The 27,858-nt window shown below is 44.8% G+C and overlaps 1 protein-coding gene across 1 annotated transcript in view; it reads left to right on the top strand.

Annotated features, from left to right (window-relative positions):
* The window catches only part of Scfd2 (sec1 family domain containing 2), a 307,046-nt gene that overhangs the window by 256,951 nt on the left and 22,237 nt on the right, over nt 1-27,858 (top strand). The window contains exon 6 of the mRNA XM_060380761.1: nt 16,200-16,345. Coding sequence (XP_060236744.1) covers nt 16,200-16,345 — 146 coding nt within the window. The remainder of the gene's footprint in view (nt 1-16,199; nt 16,346-27,858) is intronic.

Here is a 27,858-nt window from a genome sequence, read left to right as displayed (position 1 = left end):
AGTTGAGTGGAAGAGTCAGGCCAATAAAGCGTTATCTCCATAGTCCTTCCTATACTGTAAGGATGCTAAGTGCTGAGGAAGGGCTGCCGGCCCCTGCTGCCCTCCAGTCTTAGCTGTGCCTGGCAGCAGGCAACTAACCTGGTTAGCGTCTCACAGACCAGCCCCCTATCAGTGTGTGCTTGCAAGCAATAAAAAATGTGTAACTTTGCAAATTGCCCATCATTTAGGCTCAGCTCGCCACAGCCTAGATGGATTTTCCTTCTGCTGTTTGTGTGCATTTTATCGTGTTTGTGCTGTGCTTGTTAGCATAACCCTTATGCTTACTCTGCCTATGAAAACCTGCCATTTGAGAGTCTGGGCTCCAGGTCTAGCCACAGACCTTAAAATGATGGCTGTGTGACCTTGGGAGAGTTACTCAGATTCTCTGAACCTCATTTGAATGAAGAGGATATTGGCAGCTCTACTACCTGGCACGGTTCTGAGGGATGAATGAATGAGTCCCTCTGGGGAATTAGAGCAGGGTTTGCTGTACAGTGAGTGCTTTGTGGAGCCTGCTTAGGCACCTGGGGGCTAGAGAGAGAGTTCCAAACAGGCAGCAAGGTTACGCTGGTTTGGTTTTGTTTTGTTTTGTTTTGTTTTTCTCAGAGCCATGCCACAGGGCAAGGGCTGAGTAAATATTTGCCTGGGTTGTACCCTCAGGAAACTCAACAGGCAGCTTAATCCTCAATTCTTCTCCTGAAATAATAAGAACACTTCCTTCCCAAAAAGTTAACCAACCTTGAATTCTCAGGGTCTGAGTGGAACTGCTGTTGATGGATGTTTTTCATGGCCCCTTCTCTTTCTGCTGCTTTCTGAGGCCTGGCTTACACTCTCCCTTCAGCTGGTGGCTCTGGCATGGCAGAACCAAGGCTCATTAGCAGCTAGTGGCAACACAGCCATGCTAATGTGCCAGTTTCCTTCTATGGTTGGGATGATCAGAGTATTACTGAATGTGGCTTCGGCCTCCCTATATCTCACTGTGTTCCTTTTGTCAGCAAGGAACCAGAGGATTGGGAGATACCAAAAATATGTGAAATTCAGAGCTGTTCAGCAACCTGTCTGGATAAAGGGCTGCTTTCCAGCCCACACATTCCAGGGCCATCCACTCACCAGCACAGGCAGCATTGGGCTATGGAGTTAGCTTCCCTTGCAGAGCTCTGCCCTTGCTTTTCACTCCCTCCTTTAGGGACTCTGTACCAGGACCCCCAGGTGAATGGGCCCTGGCTGCCTCTGTCCCTCTCAACCAGACACTTAGGCTGTTGCTTTCCTGGAACCCCCAAGCCTCATCTGACCTTTATACTTGCTGCCTGTCTGTCTAGAAGCTTTTCTCCTGTGTGTCTGCAGCATGTGTCTACTGACTTCAACAAAGGTCTCTCCAAAATTCCTCTCCTTCCCAGAGACCCTCTCAAGCTTCACCTACGCTGTTTTCTACCTCTGTCTCCTCTAGGTGCAAACTTCCCAAGACATACTATGATTCAGTTGTTTACTTATAACTCTGTTTTCCTTCTCCAGTAGCAGAGTCCACATAGAGTACAGAAACTATGCCTTCCATGCCTGGAACACTTTGTACTCTATAAATAACTACTAAAAAGAAGGGAGCAACTTACAATTAACAAACGTGTTGGGCTTTCAGGCTTTCAGGGAATGTGTCCGACACTTTGGGAAAGAAAGTGAACAGGGAACAGTGATGGTGTGGAACCAGAAGTATCAGGCAGTGCCTGGGGGTGACAGGAAGAAAGCAGCTGGATGTAGGCTGTGGATATAGAAGAACACAGGCTTTTTCTTCATGTGGGTCCCCTAACAATCGGAATGGGGGCTGTCTCTAACTCTGGAACCTGCCCTTCGATTCTTTCCCCATAGCTTGGCTGCTTTGTCTGGCCTCAGTGAGAGAGGGTTCCTTTAGTCCTGCTGAGACTTGATGTGCCAGGGTGGGTTGGTTACCCATAGGGGACCTTCCCTTCTCTGAGGAGAAGGGGACAGGAAAGTGGATGGAGGGTCCTGAGGGAGGGACTGGAAGGAGAGAAAGGAGGGAACTGCTATCAGACTGTAAAGTGATTACATAAATTAATTAATGAAAATAAGGAGAAGAAGAAGAAGACAGAGGTTGAGGGTCAAGGGCCAGCCTGACACTGAAGTCACACAGTGGCCTTCTCCAAAACTGGGGCAGAGAGCTGTGGGTAGGTGGACAGGGCTCAGGCTAGCAGACATAATGGACAGAGCGCAGGCAGTGAGAAGAGGGACTTAACACTGAAGCCCAATTAATTTCCCAGAGTGAGCAATCAGAGCTATGGCTCACCCACATTTAAAGAGATGGCACTCTCTTTAAATCTCCAATTGGGTATTCTTCCCCTCTGAAACATTCTCTGCTTCTGTCCTCAAGACTACATAAACCCTGAGTCCACTGAAGAGTAAAAAATGAAGTTTTCACTGTGGCATCTGCCAGGAGGGGAGGGTGAGGCTAGGTAGGTAGTTTGTGGCATCCGGGAGGGAGTTTTCGTCTGGAGAGGGTCAACCCCAGTACCCAGGAATAAACCACACCCGCCCCAGACCATCCCTCCTCCCCACCAGCCAAATAGAAAACAACTTTGGGCAGATGTGGGAAGAGCAGATGTGGGAGAAGGGGAAAGGACAGAAAGTGGTACAATGATGAATAAAATTCTCAAATAGTTTTTAAAAGAATGAGATTGACATGTTGTTTTTCAAAATCGGAATATCAGAAGTTGAGGGATGTTATTTTTCAATAAACACTTAAATTACATGATTATAAAAACTCAGTTTTGATGGTTGACTATCATAATGGTATGACTATGAGTAGAGTAGAAGTCTCCCATAATTCCAGACAAAACATCCCTGAATAGGTAATTATCTGTTTCATAAAACTTCACACTGAATACCTATGGGTGTCAGCACAGACGCTATGGTAGGATGTTCAAGTGCATCCATGCTTAAAACAGGCCTTCATCCTCCCTGACCATAGCCTATACGACACAGTTGCCACTGGCCACAGGTGGCCATTTGTACTATTAAAAATAAACACAACTAAAACTGGAGATTTCTCAGCCACAGAGGCAGTGTTTCGGAAGCTCAACATACTGTCAGGCTGTTGTTAGGCAGTAACTCCAGACTTGCCATCCCTGCAAAACTCCCACTGGACAATGATATTCTAGAGTAGCGGTTCTCAGCTGTCCTAATGCTCTGACCCTTTAACACAGTTCCCAAGGTTGTAATGACCTCAACCATAAAATTATTTGATTGCTGCTTTATAGCAGTAATTTTTCTACTGTTATGGATTGTAATGTAAATATCTAAGAAGCAGAATAACTGATGTGTGATCCCAAAGAAGTTGCGGCCCACAGGCTGAGAACCACTAATCTGGAAAATAGTGACTGCTTGCAGTTTGGACCATGTCACCCTGTGCTTATATACGTGCACACCTCTGTATGGCATGCTCATACCGTCTCTACTACATGGTAGAGACTATTTAGCATATCTCCTGTATATCCTGTTCAGGAACCTACACTTGTCGCTTATTCCAACATGAACATCTTCTTTCTTTAATCAGTAAAAGACAAACATAACCATTCTGTCTTCCTGGCGATGGATATTTGGCTGATGCTGAAGTCATGTGACTGTCCTTGCTACTTACATCTAGGTCTCCATCTCTCTCTGATCAGTGATGTCTAGTGAGGTGATGGCCAGCATGCCAGGCACAGTCATTCTATCAGTGCTTTCTCACCAGCTCTTGGGAGCTTAGCAGATGTCCAAGAAGCATGTGTCTAGTTATTCTGGCCCCCAGAGCATCCTGCCTCCATCAGCCCCTTTCACCAAATACAGGAGGCCTTTGGAAACATAGAAAACCAAAGCTGCAGACACACACACACACACACACACACACACACACCATGCACGCACGCTCGCAGGCACACAAACAGCCTGTTTTGTATCCAGGCTCATGATAGTTTTATTGACTACCTCCTGGGTACCTGGCATTCAGAAGGCACGTGTCTGTTATAAGAGTGCACAATGGAACCCTTGTGGCCTAGGAGGGGGAGCAGGAGACACATGGCCGTCATTAGGCCTGGTCCCCAGCTCTGGCATGGTGTTTCCCTGGGAAGGCAGAGAGTCGGCAGAAACGAAGGCAGTTGTGCGCTGGTGTGTGAAGAGAATTCAAGTGTTATCAACCTGGCTCATCAGGGCCGATTGCTTTTCCCTCCTTAATGGAGGCCCGAAAGGAATTCTAATCATTTTGGTGTCTTTGTTTCTAAACTAACTCAGCCCTCTTCTACGGCCCTACAGCCCTTCTCAGTCCGCAGGACACAGAGCTCTCTCTGATCCCCTGGTTTGGATCCCCATCCTGCAAAAGGGAACAACTCTGAGCTCCAGCCCTTCACTCAGTCAGCCTCCGTGACTGAGGGACAGAAAGTAATTCTGAAGACAGCTGCTGGCTTAAAAACAACCCTGCTCAGAAGCAACTGAAAGGCTAGATGCCCTAGGCTTTGTGGTCATCTGATTCTGCTGACAGGGTTTAAGATACATTTTAGGCACTGCCCTCGTCTTGAGTTCTCTCCTGGAGAGTGAAGGAAGTGAGAAGAAGCTGGGTAAGTGCCTGAGTCAGTGTGGGCTTGGAACGGGGAAGGAGCCTCTGGAAGACTGCATCCATCCTCCCAGTGGAAGAGGTCCCTCCTCCCTCCTCTGGCAACTCAGCTCCATCCCGGAGCGTCTACACACTGTTGCCTCTGCGCCCCAGATCCCCCTGGAGCAAGACCTGATGTGCCTGGAACCTGGACTTTCAGACTTCGGAGGCAGGTGCTTGCCTGAAGGCTTGCTGGATTCCTCTGCCCTCACGCTCATGGCGCCCCGTGTCACAAAAGGGATGAGGAGCAGGGCACTGTTTTTACCCTTCTCTTTCTTGCTCCAGGCCCATTAGTAACCTTCCTGGCCCACATCCCATCTCTGAATCAGGCATGACCAACCCACACATGAATCCACACTACCTCCAGAATAAAGTACAGAAAAGCAATAGATAAGGGGCCTCATTTAGGAGAAGCTTAAATTTCAATCATAGCGATGCTTGCTCAGGTCAATGGAGATTTACAACAGCAGGTGCAGGGGACCTTCGAGGAGGGCAGAGAGTGATTTGTGTGCATGTTGGGGGAGGGCAGAGGCCCGGGCACATTTGATCTGTCTGCCACTGGAAGAAAAATAAACTCCATTTGCACTTCTGTTCTTAAGAGAAACAAAAAGGTTGAAAGAAACTGTAAGCCAACCAGCTTCCTGCCTATTCTTCCGTTTCTCTCAAATAGATTAGAAAACGATGCCAGGTTATTATTACCCACCTCTCCTCACCCCAGCATATGGTGTGGGAGACACAACTACCCCCACCAACTCCACACTCCACCCCAAGCTTACAGAATCTTCTAATAGTCAGCTCAGTGACTCTGAGCTCAAAGAACATAATGGAAAAGAAAGTTTCAAAGCAATCTGCTAAGTGACTGTGAGAACAAGAGGCTGAAGGGCCAGACAGTGCTTTGAAAGGCTTTTAACTGTGGCTCATTTTGAACATCTGATTTTGTCCTCTGCTACAAACGAACAATTAGCTGTAGCACAGGGTTGTGTAAGTACTGAACATGCATTACTGTAAGGCAGGTAAGTAGTCAATGAAACCTGGATGAGAACACCATCCCAAGAGTACCCCGTGGCTGGAAGGGACACTGTGTAACAGTCCCACACCCTTCCCTCCCCACACTGTTTCACTGCCATTTCTAAAGAACAACCTTATCTCCTGAAAAAAAAATCACAGCATTGTTGAAACCAGCAAACAGATTGTGCCCAGGGTGGGGTTCAAACTGGAGGAGAAACTATGGCCTGGGTGTGGTCTTTTCTTTTCAACCCCAGGAGGACTTCCAGGTTGCCTTCTGGTGAGGGGATCCTCGTGTCGCTTCTGTCAAGTCAGACCTCTCAAGCCCACCACCCCACAGTCTCCTATGTGCGTGGCGTATGATGGAGAACAGGAAAGGACAGGACATGACGGGGAGATGTGGTTTCAGGACCATTCAAAGAAAACGGCTCATAGGCTACCTCTGGCCCCTGGAAGGCCCCAAGTCAAGGAGGGACACATCTATGGAAGGAGCCTGGAGCATCTTTTTCTCTCCCCCTGACTCACTGACCTGGAACACTGGTTCTGAAATTCTGCACTGAGAGCATTTTCTTTCTAAAATCCAACAATGAGAAGCTCTTTCCAACCCAAGGAAAAGCATGTAGGCAAGTCCCATCCACAGGTTTATATCCATCCGGCGTTATCTTTGCTGCTCATTTTCTATATACATCCTGCCTCACCCATCCCACCCTACTCCCAGAAACCCTAAGAAGTAAGCAAACTGTAATGAGAAAACTACCAGCTGCACTTCAGGCCCTCAAGTTACCGTGAGTCTTTCGCCGGCCTTATAGTAGGTTTTTATCGTAGCGCAGAAGGTAAAACCAACAAAATTGTCACAGTGTTCATGGGGGTGTGGCCTCATCCAGTTCCCTACACCCGACAGCTGTTGAAAATAACCAGATGCACAGAACCTCTCAAAGTCAGCTCTGAGAGGCAGCAAACCATTTGGTGCTGTTCAGAGCCACCACAAATGTCCACACAGCTTGAAAGGGGCCATATTAGAGTGTGAACAGCAAGTTTATAATTCAATAGAATTAACCCAGTGTAATAAAAACAAGCGACCTCTTAGGACAGTGAGATCTGCCAGTTTGAATCACTGGCTGTGATTGCTGGTGGGAGCTCGGGTGCCAGCCAGCTGCCTGTGGGGATATCAAAGTTGGTGAACATGAGCTCTAGGGTAAGCAGATGTGCGGGCATTTTCCCACTTGCAGAAAGTTTTGTGACTGGGAACGGGGCCAAGCCCACATGATATGAAAGAGATCTGGCTCTGCCAAGGTGCCAGCATGACACATGATAAATGTGACAAAAGCTTGATGCTCACCTTCTTAAAGACACAGACTCAAACTTTGCTGTTTCACTCTGAGTGGAGAACTCCAGATCTCTTGGTGGTACCTTAAGTTGATTCAAACGACAATGTAACAACCACGTGAGAGTGTATTCATGACACTATATCACATGGTCTGTGTGGTTCTCCGCATTTCCCTTATTCGGCCACATAGCATCTTGATAACTGACTTCATGCCTTCACTAGGGCCACTTTGGAGAGGTTTCTTCAAGGCCTCCTGAGGGCCAGGCTTAGAAATAGCTGGAGGGACTTCACTATATGTGTCACAGTCTGGGGTTGTCTGTTTTGCTGTGGCCTAGATATTTCCTGAAGCATTACGAAAGTCGGGGTTGGGGGCTGCCAATGCCCTGCCTACATCAGACAGGATGGGCCTCTCTGGCAATTTGACCTTCTGCCCTGCCAAGTAAAGTTGTCTTTAAAAAGTCAGGGCTGGGGAAATTGCTCATTTGCTAGCATACCTGCCGCATGAGCATGAGGACCTGATATTTGAAACCCCGGCACCCATATGAAAGCGTCCTGTGCCTGTAGCCCCAGGGTTGGATGGCTGGGATCAGCCTGATCCGGGGGCTATCTACTCAGAGTAGCCAATGCAAGTTCAGTGAGATACCCTACCTCAAAAAACTAAAGGGGGTCATGATAGCAGATGCCCAGTATCAACTACCTCTGGGCCCTTGGTGTAAAACACACAGGAGAACACCCCCTCACACACACACGTGCACACTAAAATATATAATTTTTAATATGTAAGTTCTGCAGAATATTGCTACTGGCTGTCCTTCTCTTCCAAACAGTAAAAGCCTCAGAGCTGGGGCTAGACTCCTGGGCAACTATTCCATATTCTCATCTGAATATACAAGTCTTCCCTTGTCTACCAGCATCCCAGACCTGCCTAATAATAACAGAGTTCAGCTGTCATTTATTTCTTTAATCAGCTATTTTTAAAAGCTGAATCTGCTGGCGGCTTAGAAAGTAGTCAAACTGGTTTTTGTTGTACTTTCAAAGATGATAGTTGATACATGTAAATGTTTATGTAACATATAGTGCATCTATATAATCATACTAGAAAGCATAATTAAATGATAAATGCTCACAGCCCCCATCCTCCTCTATCCTGTTCTTTGCTCACTACCAACCTTCCCTCTCTTCCCCTCCACAGAGGTAGCCAGTACTGTGATCCATGTTTATCATTCTTTTTTCTTTTTAAAACATTTTTGTCAGATATCTGTGTCTGCTTCAGAAGCATGGTGTGTAGTTTTGTGCGTTGCACAGACAAACAGAATCTGTGAGCCAACTGAACTTGCTCTTCCGCAGTAGCTTTCCCGGGAGTTGCTGCATCTCCCCTGGTAGCCTGCAATTGCTCAGAAGCCCTGGGAGCTCTTTGTTTGAAATTTCCTACAGAGACAGTTTATCACCAGCCCAAGAAAATCAATACTGTTGCTTTACTGCATGTTTGGTCTGAATCTGCCTGTTTTCCATGTTCATTTCTTATTTTGTCTTCTTTGAGTCAGGCGCTATGCCAGGGTAGCAGACAAGTGAAGAGAACCCAGCATCCCTATTCCCAGGCTTTGTCTCCAACCCCCCCCCCCCATCTCCTGCGCGCCACTGTTCCTTGAGTATCAATAATGATCCAAGGGATTGAGGACAATGTCAAGGCTCCGTGAACCTGTGGCTCCGGGATTGGTGTACACCAGATCCAGGGGGGGAAGGTTGTGGAAGGCCTTCCAGAAGACAAGCCTCTTGGGGTGTCTAATTATATCTGATCCCTTTGTGACCTCAGCATTGGTAGTTCTGGCTTGGATTTTATTAGGCAGCCACATTTGCTCATACAAACATATTATGTCATTTCCAGGACACTTGTGTAGAGGCCCCTGCCACACTTGTAGTCCCAGGGCTTGGCAATGAAGAAGGGAAGTAGCCCTGTAAGGCCCGAAGCCTGACAGCCCAGATTACAATTATATATGTGAGAGGATCTTAAAAGCCATCCTAGATCATTAAACATGAGATTGATTACACAATAGAATGCCTGGATAGCATAAATGCAGGACCTCAGAAATATACGTATATTTTTTCATTAGTAATAAATATTAGATAGTTTTATGTGTGTATGCATATATTTCACACATTCTTAACTCCACCTGACCCCTTCACAAGAATGACTAACATTCTTTAATCCCTATATAAAATATAATGGAAGCCAAGACTCCAGCCACCCTTTGTCTGCAGCCACTTTTGTGTGTCCGTGCAGGACGGCTGATGGTGCTGAAGCTTCTGAAAAGCCATACTAGACATGTCCTGGAGCCTGCTTCTGCCCGTTGTTACCAAACTGCAAGATTTAATTAAATGTTTTTACATACTGAGGAAATACAAGTTTTTAAAAAGCTGTCTTCGGTGACAAACCTAATTGAATGCTTTCAAAGGACTCTAAAGATGAGTCACTTTCAAACAGCGCTTTTGAAGTGCGAACAAGGCAACTGCAGAAAGTTTGGGGTGGGAGTTGGGGGGTAAGACATTAAAATCCAGAAGAATTCCGCCCCCCGACAGTGCTGTGTGCTTTTTTAGCTTATGGGTCTACTACGTGGTAGTTAGAAATCCTAGTAACACGTAATGGTTTGTGAGAAAAGAACTCTGTGCAGCAGACAAGTATCTAAAGCGAGGACATTGAAAGATTAGTAAATGCGTACAGCTAGCCTTTAATTTAAATAAGTTATACATGAGCATGTGTGGGCGTGGAGACATATGGATATAAATATCTGAGTACGCGTGCTTTGGTGGATTGATGTGGACATGTGTGTATACAGTTGTATTGGGATGATGGGTGGGTGGGCAGATGAATGACCACCGGTAAGTATATGAGAAATTGGTTCACATGATTCCCATCTTAAACAATTCCCATTCTTTCTGTCCCTCCTAATGATGCTTGCAGACAGTCCTTTGCCTTACCTGCTTACCAGGAACCTCCCTCCTCACGTGCTGTTTTATACAGTTCAGACTTCTGGAAGACATCATGTCATTTTCAAAGTGTGTTTGGTTTTCATTTTGTTAAGTTTGTTTTCATTTGCCAAGAATTATAGTGAGAACCCCAAGAAAAGGCTCCATGTTAAAAAGCAATCATTTCAAAAGAAAGAAAAGGGAGTGTCAGCCTGCTGGATGGATGAGAGAGGTCATGACCCCTCAGTGCTCTGACCTCTTTGGCCTTGTCAGACCTGAGATGACCTTTCCTCTGTCTGCCTCACAGAGGCAGCCCCTGCTGTTTAGAGCCTGCTGAGTGCCCACTGGCTGGGATGCAACAAGCAAGTGGGCTGGTGTTCAGCACTCAGGGCAGCACGAGGAGGTCAGCTTAGACCTGACAGGGAACTACCTTTTGGTCAGGCTGAATGTATACAGTGACTCTCATTGAACCCAGATAGGTTTCAAGGGTCTGAGGGAATTTTAGACCTGTGAGGAGCATAACATCGGTAGATAGGGGGCAGTTTCAAGTCCGCCCTAGCCGTTCCCCCTCTCTTCAGCATATCCACTGCACAAGTGCCCGTGCTTTTTGTTTGCTCAGCGTAAGTGCATGTGCACACAGGTGTGAAGTGACCTAAGGGCCACTTCAGCTCCAGCCGAGCCTGGCCCGCCCTCCAACCTGAGGTGCTTCGATTTCTTGAGTGCCTAAGGAATAAGGGCACGTGAAAAGCCAGGATCTTGTGACAAGGTATCTCAAGAACCAGGGAGTCCAAAGCCTGGTCCCTGGGAAAGCTAGAGAGAATTCAGCCACTTCACACAAGGAATGGTGCACAGTTTCAGCCATCCCAGGAGACTGCTAAGCTATCTGAGCCTCCCTCCATTTGAACAGTGTTATGGCTGGAAAAGGCCATCACTGCAGTGTTCGGGGCTATGGAAACCACTGTTCTCCCCTTGCTGAAGTGAAGAGCCTTGGGTAAATGAGAAGGGTGGGAGGAGAGAAGAGGGAGGGTGGCAACACAGGAGCTTTGTGTAACTACTCCAAGGAGTAACTAGACACTGCCCAAGAGACCCGCAAGCCCTCAGCAGAAAGACATTGAGGGGACATGAGTCATCCCCCATCTTAGAAGAACACAGTGATGCCTGAGGGGTTTGGGAGCCTCCCTTATCAAGAGGTAGGCCTCTGAAGTAAATAGAACATACTCAGCTAAAGGCTGGCATAAGCCGGTTTTATTAGCTATTTAACTAAGGGATTTAAATGAGAGTTACCTAGAATTGTATTACTTGAGTTGCCTTTAAAAAAAAATGCTGTTATCAAATGAGCTGGCTTAATGGGTCAGACTATCCAGGGAGTGTTAGCAGTAACTGAATATGGCCCCTGACAGAGCACAGATTCAGAGGAGGCTATGCAGCAGGCCTGGGAAAGGCTCACACCTGTGTGGCCAGAAAAGAAGGACCTGGGTCTAGCTGCAAACCATTCAATAACGTCTATTCCTGGACAGGCTCAGAGCGTCCCAGCAAGAAAGGCGTTTACCACTCCATGTAAAGAATTTCTTTAGTCTGAAGATGAGCTAAGCGCATTCTTAATTTTTCATTCCATCACAAGATCCTAAGATGAATGGAAGCAGGCACCTTTGGAGAGAGACGGCAAGAGCTTGCCTCTTGTCTTTGGCACTGGTTGCTGGGGTGACCTCGTGTTACTTTTCAGTGACCCACTTGCTCCATCTGCAAAGTGAGAATGGTAATAATGTCCACCATGCTCCAACACTGGCTTTCTGTAGAGATCAAATGTGCTAATGTGCATGAGCCTCTTAGTGTGGCTACCAACTAGAGTGAGCATCAGAGAACACAGAGATTGCTGTTAATATAGGAAATAATAACACTATAAAATAAGATCTTTTTTCTGCTTGTTTGTTTGTTTTGTCCCATTCTGGTTCGTTTGTTTGTCTGTTTGTTTTTTTGTTTTTTTGTTTGTTTTTTTTTTTTTACCTTTTTTTGGAAAGATTTTATGTGTGCAACTTTTACTCTATGTCGGGTAAATAAGTATAAAGCTTAGCGAAAATTAAGGGAATTATGAAAAATGGCTAAAGACTGATTAGAAGCAAATTCTTCTGAGTACTGTCTCCAGAACTCATGTATCCCAGGACACTTGCTCTGAAGATAACAGGAAAGTTGGAGAGGGTTGGCAGTTTGAACAGATGTTACCCTAGGTGGGTGGTTTGAACAGTAGACATAATTAGGTTTTGAAGGAGAGTTTGATTTTATTGGTAAAGTTTGGACATTGTCTCCCTTCCAGCAGCTTCTGCTGTTCAGATGAGTTTGTTTGGTTTAACCCATACACACTTTTATTAAACAGCGGGTTCAGTAGTTGACTTTAACATAGGTGTTTTCACAGCTTCGCTTAACTTTGATGCCTAATGCACAAGTTTCCCTAATAGTCTAGACTTTTCAGAAAGTCATCTTCAGTCTAGTAGATGACTTCATGCTAAACTCCACCTAACTCATTCTTCTTCCATATTAAAATGGGCCATGTGGAAAACTGAATGTCTTTTTTGGTTCTATAGAAAATTAATTATATTATATAAAATATTAGTCTACTAGCCAGTCTTGTTGTGTCTCCAGGTGGTGGTGGCATATGCCTTTAATCCCTGCACTTAGGGAGGCAGAGACAGACAAATCTTTGTGAGTTTGAGGCCAGCCTGTCTACACAGCAAGTTCCAGGAGAGCCAGGGCTACACAGAGGAACCCTGTCTCAAAAAAAAAAAAATAGAGCTAAAGCTGTTTCTCTTTGTCTTCATGCCATCATTTCTTGACAAGGTATTGGATAATCTAAAATGATGAATCAGAGAGATAGATGCATACATACATACATACATATGTAGATAGATGAGAGAAAGACAGACAGAAAGAATACCTTACATGAGTTAACAGAAAGAACTCTCATTAATGAATGAAAATCCACATCCTTCTTCCTTCTTTTGTTGATCAGTGAATAACACACAAGTGTGTTGTCTCAGTTAGAAGCTACAGTGCCAATGGCAGGCAAGGTATGAGGCTATTCCACTCTCTGACCCTCTGCAGCCCAGCATTTGTTAGCTTTGACCCGTTTCAGGATTCAGGAAGAAGTTATAGGCATACATCTCAGCAAACTACACATTTTCCCCTTTCCACTAGGTTTGGCATGGAATTGTTCCAAGGAGTTTGTGCGGATTCTTGTTTTCTCTCCATCAGCTTCCTTCTAATCCCACTCTCACTCCCACTGGGGTCCTCCATGCACAACGTGTACTGAACACAAAGAGGCTTTCTCATACTGGCCTTTTCCTCTGTCCCCAAAGGGTCCTGTGCTGGAAAGTCAATCCCCAGGGTGCTCATGTGACAAGGTGGTAGACCCGTAAGGAGATGAAGGAGATGAGACACGTTGGGAGGTGAGCAGGTCACTGAAACTCCCCAGAAGAGATCAGTTCTGGTTCTTTAAAAAAAAAAAAAAAAAAAAAAAAAGTCTTAAAAAGAGTGAGTTGTGAAAAGAAAAAGACTGGCCTCTCTTTACCTTTACTTCTGTCTCTCCATGTGATCTCTCTCCCTCATACATTCTCTCATCATGACACCATACTGTGACAGTGCTATGAGCGTCTCCTCACAGTGGCTAAGCAGATCTTGGGTTTCTGCCTCTAAGATTATGATGGAAACTTTGTACCTTTATAAAGTTCCCAGCCTCTAGTATTTTATTTTAACAAAACTGGTGTAACTATGTATTAGCTACTTTTCTGCTGCTGTGATAAAATCCCATAACCAAAAGCAACTTAGGGAGGAAGGGGTTTGTTTGGGCTTACGCTTACAAAGGGATAGATAGAGTCTGTAATGGCAGGGAGAACATGACAGCAGGCAGGCACAGTGGCAGGAATGGGAAGCTAGCTGGTCATATTTTCATCAAGACAGCTCTCCTTCCCCGTGACACACTTCCATCAGCCAGGATCTTCCTCCTAAAAGTTTCATATCTTTCCTAAGCGGTGCCACTAATGGAGGACCAAGTGTTCAGATTCTTGAGCCTATTGGGAGCATTTCTCATTCAAACTACCATGCCACAGTTTCTTTGTTTGTTTGTTTTTTATTAATGGCAACAAGTCAGCCATTTGTGGAAACCAGGAAACATCAGGAAAAATTTCCTACTCTTAAGAGTTATTATATATAGTGTCACACATTGATTAAGAATATGGGCTCAGCCCATTTGCATGCCAGCTCTCTCTGAGTATCAGCTGGGGTCCTTTGAATACTTCTGTGTATGCTAGACACATCCCTTTTTAGTTTAACTTTCCCTCCCCCTTCTAAAAACAATTTTCTTGGTTATCAACATTGACAAGTATCTCCTTATTTCATAGGCATTTGGATAGCTACAGTTTAAAATAAATAGATTTTTGTAAATATTGACAAGGATGTGGAGAAACTGAAACCCTCTGAGTGTTGGTGGGAAAGCAGTGAGTTTTTTGGAAAGCAGTGTAGATCTGGCATTCTTCAAAAGGTTAGTACACAGTTGCCAGTAAGTGCACACAAGAGAAATAAAAGTGCATGTCCACATGAAAACTTGGCTGTGCAGAACGACCAGCGTTATCATGATAACGGAGAGACAGACACAACCTAAGCACCTGCCAACTGAAAAACTTTATTTTCCTTCTAAAGTTTCCAGGCTTGAAAATGCTGAGTACCTGAGCAGACACGTGTATATCCATACAGTAGAATGTACTTTAGCCATGCAGTAAAAAGAAATGAAGAGGTGAATGAATGAACCCTGAAAACAAGGCAAATGCAGGAAGCCAGCTGCAAAAGGCCACATATTCTATGGTCTGTTGAAATGTCTAGTCCGTGAATCCATAGAGACAGAGAACAGACTGGTGGATACAAAGAGAAGAATCCAGAGTACCTGTGACAGGTTTGGAGTTCCCTATTCAAAACTTGACTGTGGCGTTTGGTTGGAGTCTGTGAATATAAAAGAAAGCCGCTGGGTTGTGCATACTTTGAATGGAGAAGTACATGGTATGTGAATTACATGTCAATAAAGTTGCTGTCGGGGTTACAGCCTCGGTCAGGGTGTGGATTAGGCTGCCTGTGTCTGATCACTGACTGCTCTGGTGAAGGAAGGAGGACGATGGTAACGAACAAGTTCCTGTGTGGCAGCTGGGGCTCAGGACTGCTGACCCCCTCAGAATAGCAGTGGAGGCCATCACTCAGAATTATCCCCATAAGAGGAGAGAAAGCAAGCGGGGGTTGTTTCTGTGAATACATAGTACCCAGCACTTCTAGGCTTCCTGTGTGAAGAAGGCCCATCAAGCTGCTACAACAGAGAAAGCCTAGACAGGAAGAGATGGATTCAGAGATAGACAGAAAGGCAGGCAGTGGGCAGGTGTCCAGACAGACAGCAGAGCACACAGGCACTCCCTACAGGTGACTGAGTGGACCTGGCAAGTCATGGCAGTGCCTACTCACAGGAGTTCCTAGCCCTACCTTTCAGTGTCCTCATGCTCTAAAGGGGAGGAATTGTACCTGTGACTTCACAGGGTCACATGAGAGGTGATGAGTTGGCATCTATGAACCAAGGCTGAATGTTCTCAATGTGTCCATTGATCACTTTTCTTCTAAATAGGTGCGTAAAAGAAGAGTGGTCAATCAGTGAGAGTAATTTCATCGTTGGGTTTTTGTTGTTTTGTTTTGTTCTGTTTTTACTAGCTTAAGCTGCATCCCTTTAAATGGTCCTGGCACCTTGTTTAGCACATTTAACCACATTGAATTGCTGGTTCCACTCTCAGTGTGGCTCTGTCATCTTCCTCCATCATGCTATCAGACCTTTTGGGAACTGTCAGTGGCGTCCAGACAAAGGTTTCATCACAGCACTCACTTCCGTTTTCCTTTGTGTTCCTCTTGGTTTCCCAAGGTTGTATCTGAGGGTCGATGCTCCTAGGAGCCTGTTTCCCATGAAGCCTCTGCAGGCTAGTGACTGGGGCGAGTGGCTGTGGTGCCAGGCAATTCCGAGTCCCACTTCTGTCAAAAGCATTCACGCTCATCATATCCTATTACTCATGGATGACGAAACAGCCCAGTTAGTGAACAGCTAGGGGAAAATGGGGTTAAAGGAATTCTAGACTGTTAAACTGAACTCAAGCTGTCAAGAGAAAAACTTAATTTAAGGATTTGCTCACTTATGAAAATATCTCTGGACTATTTCAGGCTGTGATTCCACAATTAACCTGACATTTCCCAAATCCCAAATTGCTGTGGATGATGTCTTCATGGCTCTCCGGGAGATCGCTGGAGCTAGGAACCTCATGAGACAGTTTACGTCTGTGTATATTCCTGGAAATCATACCCATCAGGTGAGTGTACGTGAGTTCACTGCCTGTCTGTCTTGCTGTGTTTTAGGACTCAGAGGCTACGGGCCACAGGGAAGTTTCCCCTCTGCCCCTTTAGAATAAATAGTTCATTCTGGATGGAATCTCAAGTTCCCTTTTAATGGACCATTTGGGGCTCCACTAAGTCTAAAAGCCTCTCAGTTCATTTGTGGCTCAGACAATGTAGCTGGTGGAAACAGCATTGGAAATCATTCATTTATAGCCATGCGTCTGTCTCAGCTATAGACTGTAGCCTGAGGCAAGGTATTTCCTTAGGTTGTTGGTTCCAAATGAGAGACTGCCTTTACACAGTCAGAATTTACCACCTCTACCAGTTCATCAACATTAGAAGCAACCAAAATAAAGCAAGTATTTAAGGGAAAAGGAAGTTTGTGACAGAGGGGACAACTGCTAATAAAATTCCCCTGCTGCTTTCTAAGGACAGTAGGAGAACCTACAAAGAATGTTTTTACTTACCATTGAGTAGAAAGATGATATGACAACCCAAGATCAAAGGACAGGGGCTCTGAAACCCTGAATGGAAGACCATGCAAGAATTCCCAAGGGAACTACAAGGAGTCAAGGCACATGGTACTGTGGAGCCTGAGAGAGTTTCTCATGGTCAATGTAGAGTCAGAACTAAGAATCCTGACGACAATCATGAGCTTTCATAAAATATCAAGTATCGTTCATGGGAAAGATCACTGAGTATGGCTGTTGTAATCCTCTCCTCCCCCTCTCTGGTAAAATCTACTTATTTATTATGGCTTCTTGGTTAGTTTAATGTGCCACGATAGGAAGCTGTGACAGCATGAGGAACTCATCTCAGGGTGCTGACTGTTAAAGTGCATTTATAAAACTGTATGTTTTATAAGCTAATGTTCCCATTAGAATATCCAGAAGAAACCTAATTCTATCTCCTGTGTGTTCCTACAGTAGCTGACCCTTGATGAACACTCCTGGCCTTACTCTCCTCTCTGCTTCACACAGTAATGAGTCCAGAGAAGCATTGGCCCGAATTCTAAAAGGAAGTGTACATAGTAGCCATAGTACATACAGGCAGATGACAGTCTTTGCAGCCAACACAAAGCCTCCTCTATGTACCTTGGTTATCAGGGAGGTTCTAGAACTATTGATTAATGGTAATGATAATCATCCAAAGTCACCACCAAGATACCAAGACTATAGTGTTTGGCACTCAGCATCAAAACAGAGTTTCCCATCTCTTTTTTTTTTTTTTTAATCTGAGAACACCACCACCACAGACTATAAAGTCACTCAGATAACCAAACATATGTAATCTTATCATTTAAAAAAAATCATTTAAAAAAAAAGTACTATGTTGTAGACTAGTTCCAAAAGACATGCTGAAACCAGTGTCACATAATGAACTTTAAACCAGAGAATGTCAAAAGGCAAATGGCTACACTAGTTGGCAGAGAAAAATACCCACAAAATTAATGAGGTCTTTTCTACTTTATGACCATCATGGGGCACTGATTTGGCCAACTTTACATAAACACACATTAGCTATAAATCATGGGTATGATAAGGATACTGATGAGCTACCCGGACTCTATCTCCCTACTGCCAGTGCTGTTGTTTCTCCAGGCCTCAGGACTATTCTGCAGTCATGACTTTCAGGAAATGAAGCTTTCCATGTTACATGTACTTCCCCTCATAGTAAGCCAGTGACAACAACATACACAACAGAACTCCCCAACAATATTGGCAAGTGACAAATGGGAAGAAGTGGAGTAATGAATGAGCAACTGTGAAGATTCAATTAATAATAATGTAAATGCAGTGAATTCTCTACAGCTGTAGAAAGAAAAATAAATGAAACAGAAGCAAGTTTACTGTCCATAGCTGCCTTTGAATCCTTGTCTCAGGCTCTATTTCCTGGGGCCAGCTTTGGGGGATAAAAAACATGATGGAGCTCTCTGTGAAACATTATTATAATTTTATAAACTATATAACAGAATACATAATAAAGAGTATATAGAAGTTTATGTTTAGTAAATCTTTTAAATTTTATGGGAAAATGTAATGAACAGATTTGTGGGAGGTGGTAAGAGACTGAAGGACAAGAAAGAATGCTGTGCCTCCTACTGCGTGACATCAGACAAGTCACATCTCTGAGACCAAATCCTCCTCTGTTTACCCAGAGCAAACTCTGTAGGCAGGATTATGGATCATTTTCACAAGCTTTTGCTTTTTCAAGTTGCCATTAATTTAAAGAATTTAAAGTTACAGCTATGAGTCCAGTGAGGGACAAAGATTTCTGATGTGTTATATGTAGAAGGGTGTGTGTTCTTCTTCTAGGGTCCAAGCTCCTGGAATAATGACTCATGAGACTCAAAATATATTTACAAATACCTAGGCCATATAGCTAGGCTCTTCTTTGACTAGCTCATAACTTAAAATAACCCATTTATACTAATCTACATTCTGCCATGCAGCTGGTTACCTCTGCTCAGGTACCATGACTCTGTCCCCCTCACATCTTCCCAGCAAATCTCCACACCTGGCTCTATCCCAGAATTCTTTCTGCCTACCGGATGTCCCACTTTCTATTCTATCCTTTCCTATAGGCCATAGGTATTTTAATTGACAGGCAATGCATCTATATAATACACAAGACATTCTCTCTACAGTTTTGTTCACTGTCACACCCTGAGTGTCTACAGAGGTGGCTTATACATAGGAGGTGCTCATTAAACATTTGTGGGGTGCATCTTCAGTGTAACTCATAGGCTTTCTTACAGTCAGTGGCTATATCTGAATACAAAGTGAGTATAAGTGGAAAGGTACAGGTATAGACTACAGTCTGAGGCAAGCCATGCTGGCTTTGAAGATAGGATTTGGCAGGGTTTATGGTCTGGACTTCCATGTTCCCAAATGTGCTATAGACTTGATCCTCCACTGATGGTGCCACTGAGAGATAAGAGCTTTAGGAGGTAAAGCCTCACTGAAGGAAGTAGGTCCTTGGGAATGTGCCCCACTCCACCCCCACTTTCTGGATACCAGAAAGTAAGTGTCTCTTTCACCATACATACCTGCCATAACGAACCACCTTACCACAAGCTGGAAAACAGCCACCCCCCCCCCCCAGAAGCTGTACACCCAACTGAAGCTTTCCTCCTGGCTCCTCTCTGCACAGCAGCAGGAAGCTGAGTGATACACTAGGTTTCTGCCTGTTCCTTCTTCCAATGTTGTCTTTGGTCCCATGGCTTCAGGAAAAATGTGTGCTTTCCATCAGGAACATGTTATCACCTCACAGAATCTATTTGAGATGTCCCAACACACCTAGGACAGAATGAACCCTGGTCTTGTCCTGGATTCCTGTTCCTATCTGCCCTGCACTGTGCTCTGGCCTCTCTGCCCCAGGTCTAGAGGTACTGCAGCACCAGGCTCCTTCCTCATGCCTTCTCCCTTGCTCAGACACACCCATGCTAACTCTCTGAGTCATTCATTTCCCTGCTGGCATGGAAACACCTTTTACTTAATTGTTATCCTCTTCCCTTGGCTCAATTGTGGTTCATATGCAAAGTGCAGACAGCACTCCACTCATTTGAAGGCAAACATGATTTATTAAAGAAACAATCAAATCTCTAGAAAAAGCAGAGGAGTGAGATCTGGGACATCCAGAAGTCCAGTGGAGTCAGGGCGAGATCCAGTCAGGACAGTGTGAGAAATGGGGAGCAGGAGGCTCTTGCTAAAAGACAAGGAGGTTCCTGATGGCAAGAACATAGCACATGACCAGAAGCAGCCTCTCCTGCTCACTATGGACCTGTGGGGATTGCTTGTGCTTACTCTTCTGGGTGGATAGGCAGGCAGCTGGGTAAATGCTAGAACCTGGGTTCACAGCCCAGCTATGCCTACTACTTACTGTGTGAGGTTAGGCAAGTCATTTTACTTCTTCATGGCAAATTTCTCCTCTGTAAGGATGCTCTCTCGCAAAGGTGCCCTAAGAATTTGGAGAATTAATGCCAGTCCAATTCTTGTGATAGCCTCAGACACATAAATGGGACTTACTTTGTGAGTACCTGTGATAACAACATCAGGAAAAATAAAGAGCCTCCCAGAAGAGCAACATTTTTAGGTCAGAACATTGCTTTGAGCTGTAAATTCTTTTTTTCCTTCTGTTACAAAAACCACTAAGGCCTTTTTAATGGGCCCATAAAAGTAATGTGTGCCTCTGATATTATCTATCCAATACCTAAAGAGTGCACTGGCTCTCTAGTCACAGACCACTAACGCCAGCCTCCCCAGGACAAGACCATGGCCCTCCAGGAGGAAAACCAGTGCTGACATTTGCCTGCGTAGTAAGGTTGGGTTTAGGGATTGTCCCTGTAGGTGTCTAAGCTGCCCAGGTGCCTGGGCCTGGGTCTTCACAATCTCCCGTTTCTCATTGCACGTTTTCCCAGGTTCCTCCCCACATGGTACCGGGTTTGATGTACTATATGCCTCAGCTCCAGCATCAGGAGGACATTAGCAATGTCTCAGGGGCAAGGAGCTCACGGGCCTTTCCAGTCAAAAGTCATCTGTCTCCAGAATGATGACAAATTGTTAGTGCATAAGTCTCTAAGAGGATCTGGAGCCAGTGCAACCCAGATGTGGGCCTTCTTCCATGCCCCTGGCAGCTAAACAAGAGTGTCTCCTTGAGCCCCAGTGCCCAAGGAGATTGATTCATCTCCTGCCCAGGGAAACAAGGCTCTCTGAACAGTCTTTGGGCCCCAGCTCTTTTGTCAACATTCTCCAGCTCTGGCCAACAGCTGTGCAAATCCTAAGCCAACCTCTGTTCTTCCTCCTAATTCTCTTAATAGCTACCCAACCCCAGACCTGCTCAACTGCCTTTTTGGGAGGAAAAAAGAAATGGCCCAGGACAGAACTAAACTGAGGACTGGAAAGCTTGACATTGTCCCAAAGACACTTCTAAGTGGGGTGTGATTTCAAGGAAACTCTTTAGTAAACTTGGCTTCCATGTTTTCATATTGAAGTTGAAAAGATTGCATTCAGTGTGTCAAGGAACAGTTCACTTCTAAATAGAAGGAAAGATGGATGGATGGATAGATTAATAGATAAACTGAAACACTTTTTAATCTTCAAACAAACTGTTTCTCCTTTAAGAAGATGAAAGAGGAAAAATCATATTATCACAAAAAGCAAAATAAATAAGGCATGAATTGTCACACAAAGCCATAGTGTTTCAAACAGATGCTTTCCTATGCAATGTTGGATTGAAACAAGCTGGATACCCTCTATGAGCCCAGTTATCCTAAGATGTCGGTGCATGGAATCATGTGTAGGAAAGAGAGAAGCATACATCTTCTGAAGCAGGACCGAGGGCTTCAGCCACCAGCACCAGCCAGTGGAGCAGAGTCAACAGTCAACTCGAGGGGGTGGGGCTGGCACCAGTTCAGGTCCCCTTGGCAACAGACACCTAAATCCAAAGATGGAGTTAGACCATGATATTTCATGTTAGCAATCACCATGCACCCGATCCCTTCCTCAGGTGCTCACCTCAGGCTTCCAAACTTGACCACACTTTATCTCTACACAGAACTAACAAGACACACACACAAGTAGTTTGTTTTTCAGAGTTTCTTTGAGCAGGATATTTTAAAGCCCACTTTGTTCTTGAAAACACACTGCAGTGGACACAAAGTCCCATCCCTAACCAAGAAGCTGGGAGAGGGGAAATCCCCTGGGGAAAACTGATTCTAATTTTTTATACTTGTATTTATTACATTTATTTTTATATACTTATATTTTATTATAAATATATGTATAATTTTTCTTTTTCCCCAATTGGTGCATTGGTATAAAGGCATATATACTAATGTTCATATTAAAACATTATTCTGACCTCAATGGTTTTTTTTCCCCATCTTATATGTTTTTTAAATGATAGCATCTTCATACTCCCCTAATCATAACATGGCTGCTGTGCATTCTGACCTAGCAACAAGGCTAGTTTCGCAGTGACGGCCCCCCTAGTGCCAGCCTGCCCAGAACCAGAAGGCAGTCAGAGGAGCAATGGCACTTCACTTCCCTGGGACAGTCCTTGTGAGCACCGTGAGGCACCGAGAAGTCCATACAGTGACCTGGGAGCTGTTTGACTCCAGTTCTGAGGTTTCCCTTGGCTTGGAAACCTCATACCCTGTAGGGGCTAATTTCTCAGCCACAACACCATAGTTCCAGCATTCCTCAAAGGAACACTCCCAATCATTATTCAAGATTCATCTGACTTGGAGAAGCCCAAAAGCTCTAGCTGTCTATCAGATATTTTTAGTTCTCCCAGTCTATAGTAGTGCTCCATGCAGGGGTCATTTCTGCCATTAGTAGTCTTGCCTGTCTCCTAGTTTGACATTCTTTCTTTATCAGGTTGCCAGGGAAACAGAGCCAGAAAGTTAAGCAGAAGTCAAATTCCTATGTAGAGGACACAAAGGGTTTAATAATCCTCTGCCCACACAGGCAAGTGAGGAGAGAGGGAAATCCCTTGCATCTCAATCCTTAACGTGTCCATGGCTGAGACAATGCTGTATGATCTTGAATCCCATTTCCTTTACCTCCTGGGAACAATCAAGAGCACGTGTTCTAGATTCCCTTGCAGGTAGCTGTGGGCCTGTGACCAACTCTGGTCAGTGAATTATGGATGGAAGTGATAGATTCTGAGGCCAGGCGGGAACATGTTTCTGCGCATCCTGCCGCCTTTCCTCTCTGACCTGCCCTCAGGTGAGGCGGCAATCTCCAGCACAGGGTTGCAACACCCAGGGAATACTGAAACCACTCACTGCGGGACCACAGGTCCCTGAGGGAGGAGACTGCCAAACACAGACCCCACCCCACCCTGTAGCTCCTCAGAGTTGTGACAAAAGCAAAGAAGAAACGACAAACAAGGAGTTTAATGCTGAGGTAGACTGCACAGCCGCTCTGCTCTGTACCCCTGTAACCCTAAGAAAGATGTGGGCGGCACGCTAGAGAAGCCCTGCCTGTCACCTTCGGCGGCCCTGCCTAAGAAGTGAGCTTTGGTCTCCCCACCCCCGAAGGGAGGAGCAGTCCTGTTAGGCCACAGAGGAGGGCTTTGCAGCCAGTCCTGAAGATACCTGATAAAACAGGATCAGATGAATGGGGAGGAGGTCCCCCCTATCAGTGGACTTGGAAAGGGGCACGGTGGAGATGAGGGAGGGACTGGGAGGGAATGAGGGATCGGGACACGACTGGGATACAGAGTTAATAAAATGTAACTGATAAAAAAAAAAATAAAGTAATAAAAAAAAAGAAGTGAGCGGTGCCTCACGAAGGAGAAAGTGCTATGACAGTCAAAGCTGCTAACTCCAGGGGGGGAGGGGCTCGTTCTCATCAGCAGAGCTCCTGTTGGGAAACTTTAAATGTGCTTACCAGGCAGGCGAAGTACAAGTACTGCTTTCTACTCAAAACAGTTCTCCCCAAAATACCTTCTTTTTTTGTTTGTTTGTTTTGTTTTACTTTATTATTGTAGCAGACAACTTGGGTATTTTCCTATCTGGTGTTGATGGGACAAAGCTCACAGCAGAGCAGAATGGAAACCAAGGAGAGGAGAGGGAGGAGGGTGAAGACAGATCTATCCATGAGCACCCATCATTTCCCTAAACCCTCTATACCTCCTACCAGTCCCCAGCCCATGCTAGGATCTCTAGAATCCTGCGAACAGTGCCCTCACTCTAGCACACTATGCCTTAGAGAGAGGAACATGTAGTGTAGTGCTTCCACCTGAGGTTAGAACAACCCTGACCCAGGTCTGAGCCCTCCCCCTGACTGTTCTTCCTGTCTATGGTAGGCAAGACCGTATGGATGGCAACAAACTTACTCTGTTTTGTATGGGCCATAGAGTACATTTTCTTCCCTCAGTGTGGCAGCCTGTATGCATTTCTCTGTTGACCTGGTTCAAGTTGCTTCATATAGCCAGTTTTATATAAACCAGCCTACCAAATAACTATTAGCTCTTCAAAGGAAGGAATGTCCCTTTCTGTCTTTTACCTTCATGCTTTGTATCATTTCATTCAATTGCAAGTAACAGTGATCTGGAGACTAGTGGCTTATATGTACAAAGTTTATTTTTTGTGTGAAGTGCTCCTTGCTAGACTGCCTGTGCCATGGTAGTAGCCGCCCTGTAGGCCTCACCACAGTGTTTCCAGTCTCTGCTCTAGGAATGTCTTCCAAGATAACTGCTGCAGCTCCAAGCATCACTTCCATGTTCCATGCATCAGAACAGAGAAATTGAAGAGAAGGATGTTTCCATTTTAAAAGGCATGAATTAAAAGGCAAGAAAGCCACATCTGCTTTCATCTCATTGTCCGGGAACTGGAAATACAGCTACCCCCAGCTGTACAGCAACTAGGAGGAGATCTTTTTGTCAGCTCAAAACCAAGTCCAGTACTGTAATGATTAAAGTATGACAGCCAAAATGATTGGCTTAATAAGCATTAAGGCACTAATGGGGCACATCTATGGGTGGGTGTGTGTGAGGGCTTTTCTAAAGAAAACTAGCCAAGGAAGTAGGGAAGACCCACCTGACTGTGGCACAATCCTTCAGACGGAGGTTCCAGATGGAGTGAAAGAGGGAGGAGAAGGGGAAAGGCAAGGTAGACCAGATCCCCTAAAGCTGTAAGACAGACTCAGCCTTTCCTACCAAAAGTTGCCTCTTGTCAGCCTTTGGTCACAGCAAAGGAAAACCCAACTAATTCCCTCACTGGGGAAGAAGCTGTGTGCTCTTGGATGGCCGTGCTTTTGAGGTAGTTGAGTATTGGCCAAAGGATTCTGATGAAGGAAGAACCTTAAATATTGAAGAAGAAATGTCCAGAAGGGCTCTGATGGGAAAAAAGCAAGCTCTCCAAACCATTTACTTGATGCAAAGTGTTTATAAAACCAAAAGCCTTTTTTTTATTCACTTAAAATGTTTATTAGATTATTATACAAAACCATAAGTAAATTTATTAATTTGAAAAATGTAGAGAGAAAAGAAAACAAATACCTGCTACAAATCCTGCCCGAGCCCAGGATTAACATCTTAGCTTTTTGTTAGCTTTTAATGAGCAAAAAGAGAGCTGTTTGTATAGATGGGTTCCTTTAGAAAAACTAAAAGAGACATAACACAAAGTCTCAGCTGCCTCTGTCCCTGACCCAGTACCCACCGCCCCTCACTCACTACTGGAGACGGGTGTGTGTATCCCACAATTTGTTTTTTCATATTCAGCATCTACAAGCTGTCATATTCCCAGTGCAACTTTGTATAATTGCTAGCCCATCACACACGCCTTCCTCACTTTTCACTCACACATCTTCTTGTCAGCCTTGTCATACACGGCTCCCCCTTTGTCATGTTCCCAACTTCCTCCATGGAGGTGCTCCTCACTTACTAAGCAGCTCCCTGTTGTTGAGTGTCTGTGCTGGCTCCCATTAGCACATAGATGTGAATGCTTGGTCTCTGAGGAGGGCTATACTCCCTAGTGACAGGGAGTAGGAGGTGTGGCCTTGTTGGAGGAAGTGTGTCTCTGGAGGTGGGCTTTGGGGTTTCAAACGCCCACGACTGGACCAACATCTCTCTTCCTGCTTCCTGCAGACCCAGATGTAGAACTCTCAGCTAGTATGGATGCTTGCATGCTATTGTGTTCTCATGATGGTAATGAACTAAACCTCTGAATCCTCAAGCAAGTCCCAATTATATGTGTTTTTATATAATATTATATGTTAAATGCCTTTTGTCGTCATCATGGTGTTCCTTCACAGCAATAGAACGGTGACTAAGACAGTAGCTTCTAATCTTTCCCTGCTTCAAATAATAAATGGCTCTTTCCAAACACATTTCCATACATTAACTGAAAAATAAATTGCTAGGAGTGCAGTTTGAGTTTTGATAGGTGCCACCAAATTACATTCTGCATTGATTAAAACAGTTTGCCTGAGAGTGCCTGATACCCCATGGCCAAATCAAAAGCATATGTTTTCAGACTTCCGGGTTTCTTTTAGTCTGAGTCTTTTAAAATGTATCTTGGTCAGGTGACTCACAAATGCCTATAACTCTAGGGAATCATAGACACACCCCACACTGACCTCTGAAAGCACATACACATAAATAAAGTAAAACTTTAAAAGAAAACCTATCTTGGTGTAACTTTAATCTGATTTCCTCTAGTATTGAGCAAGGTTGGCCCACAGCTTTATCTCTCCCTTATCAATGTTCCTGCCCAGTGCTCACCCAGCATGATCATTTAATCATGAGATTTCTCCATGTACAATGGTCCCACTGATTAGAAAGTATCAAGGAACTGGGATCTTCCACTGAGCAAACGCTGGCCCTCCTAGACATGTGGTGAAGCGTGATATTGATAGCCCATACACTGTTTCACTTCTGAGATATTTTGAGAGACTTAGAATAAGGAAAAATAACTTGGAATTCCTATAAGAAAAGCAAAGACAGGCTAGAGATGAGGCCAGTACAGTGACATATCTGTAACCATGACTACAGTACCTTGTGTTTTACCCCGTGTAGAGTTACACAGAGCTCAAGACAAACTGCCTCTCAGCAGCCCCCTGTTAGAACTTGGCTTTCCTGGAGTGGTATGGTTCAGAAAGTGGGGCGGGGGGGGAACGCCACTTGTGCTTGTGCACTGAACACCCCAGATGCACTGCTGGATGAGTTTGGGTCGGCAGCGATAACAGTGGGATTGAGAGGAAGGTGGCCCAGTCTGTGGAAAAAGAGGCAGGAAGGACTCTCCAGCAAGAACTCAGGAAAGAGGTCAGTAAGACAGCTACCTCCAGACAGAACTAAATATGGGCCTGCAGGGATATTTCAGTCACAGAAACGAAAGTGCTCAGCCCATCCATCAAAGGAGAGGAGTTGTAATCTAGCATCACCCTTATTCTACAGAGATGGCTCTGTGCTCTGTGACCCAGTTCCCACTCCAGCCAGGGTCAGATTCCTTCTGTCATCCAGGCCTCTTTTTCTGACATAGTCATACATGGAGTTGAGCTCTGTGGGGCAAGGAGGGAGGAGCTTGGATGTTGACCGCCATTGTAAATAAACACTCACATTCCTAGTGGAGGGGATGAGTCTAAGAATGTTTAGAGACCGGCTTCTTGTTTAGGTCACATGATAAGACCTTGTTTCCTCTCATCCTTCCTACCAAGAATTATCACTTTAAATCTAGATGGAGCATTTGGTCCTGCTGTGACTGCGCCTCTGCTGAGGGACATTTTGTTGTAGGATAGAGAAGCAGGGCATTTCTAGATCACTGCACGAGTGTGAGTTAGAAACCATGTGGTGTTAAATCTAAAGAAAAAGATACAAAGTTAGAGAAGTAGGAAGGTGGCAGATGTGGAAGAAGTTAAGGGGAGAAGGTGGGTAAATATGATCAAAATGCATTGTTTAAAATTCTCAAAGAATTAATAAAAATATTTTTTAAAGTCTCAAGGTTGTTTTATAGCCTTGCACACACAAAAGCCTAGATAGC

This window comes from Meriones unguiculatus, chromosome 3 (assembly GCF_030254825.1).
Source record: "Meriones unguiculatus strain TT.TT164.6M chromosome 3, Bangor_MerUng_6.1, whole genome shotgun sequence".
NCBI lineage: Eukaryota > Metazoa > Chordata > Mammalia > Rodentia > Muridae > Meriones > Meriones unguiculatus.
The sequence above is the reverse complement of the archived record's forward strand: the minus strand, read 5'-3'. Positions and strand labels throughout refer to the sequence as shown.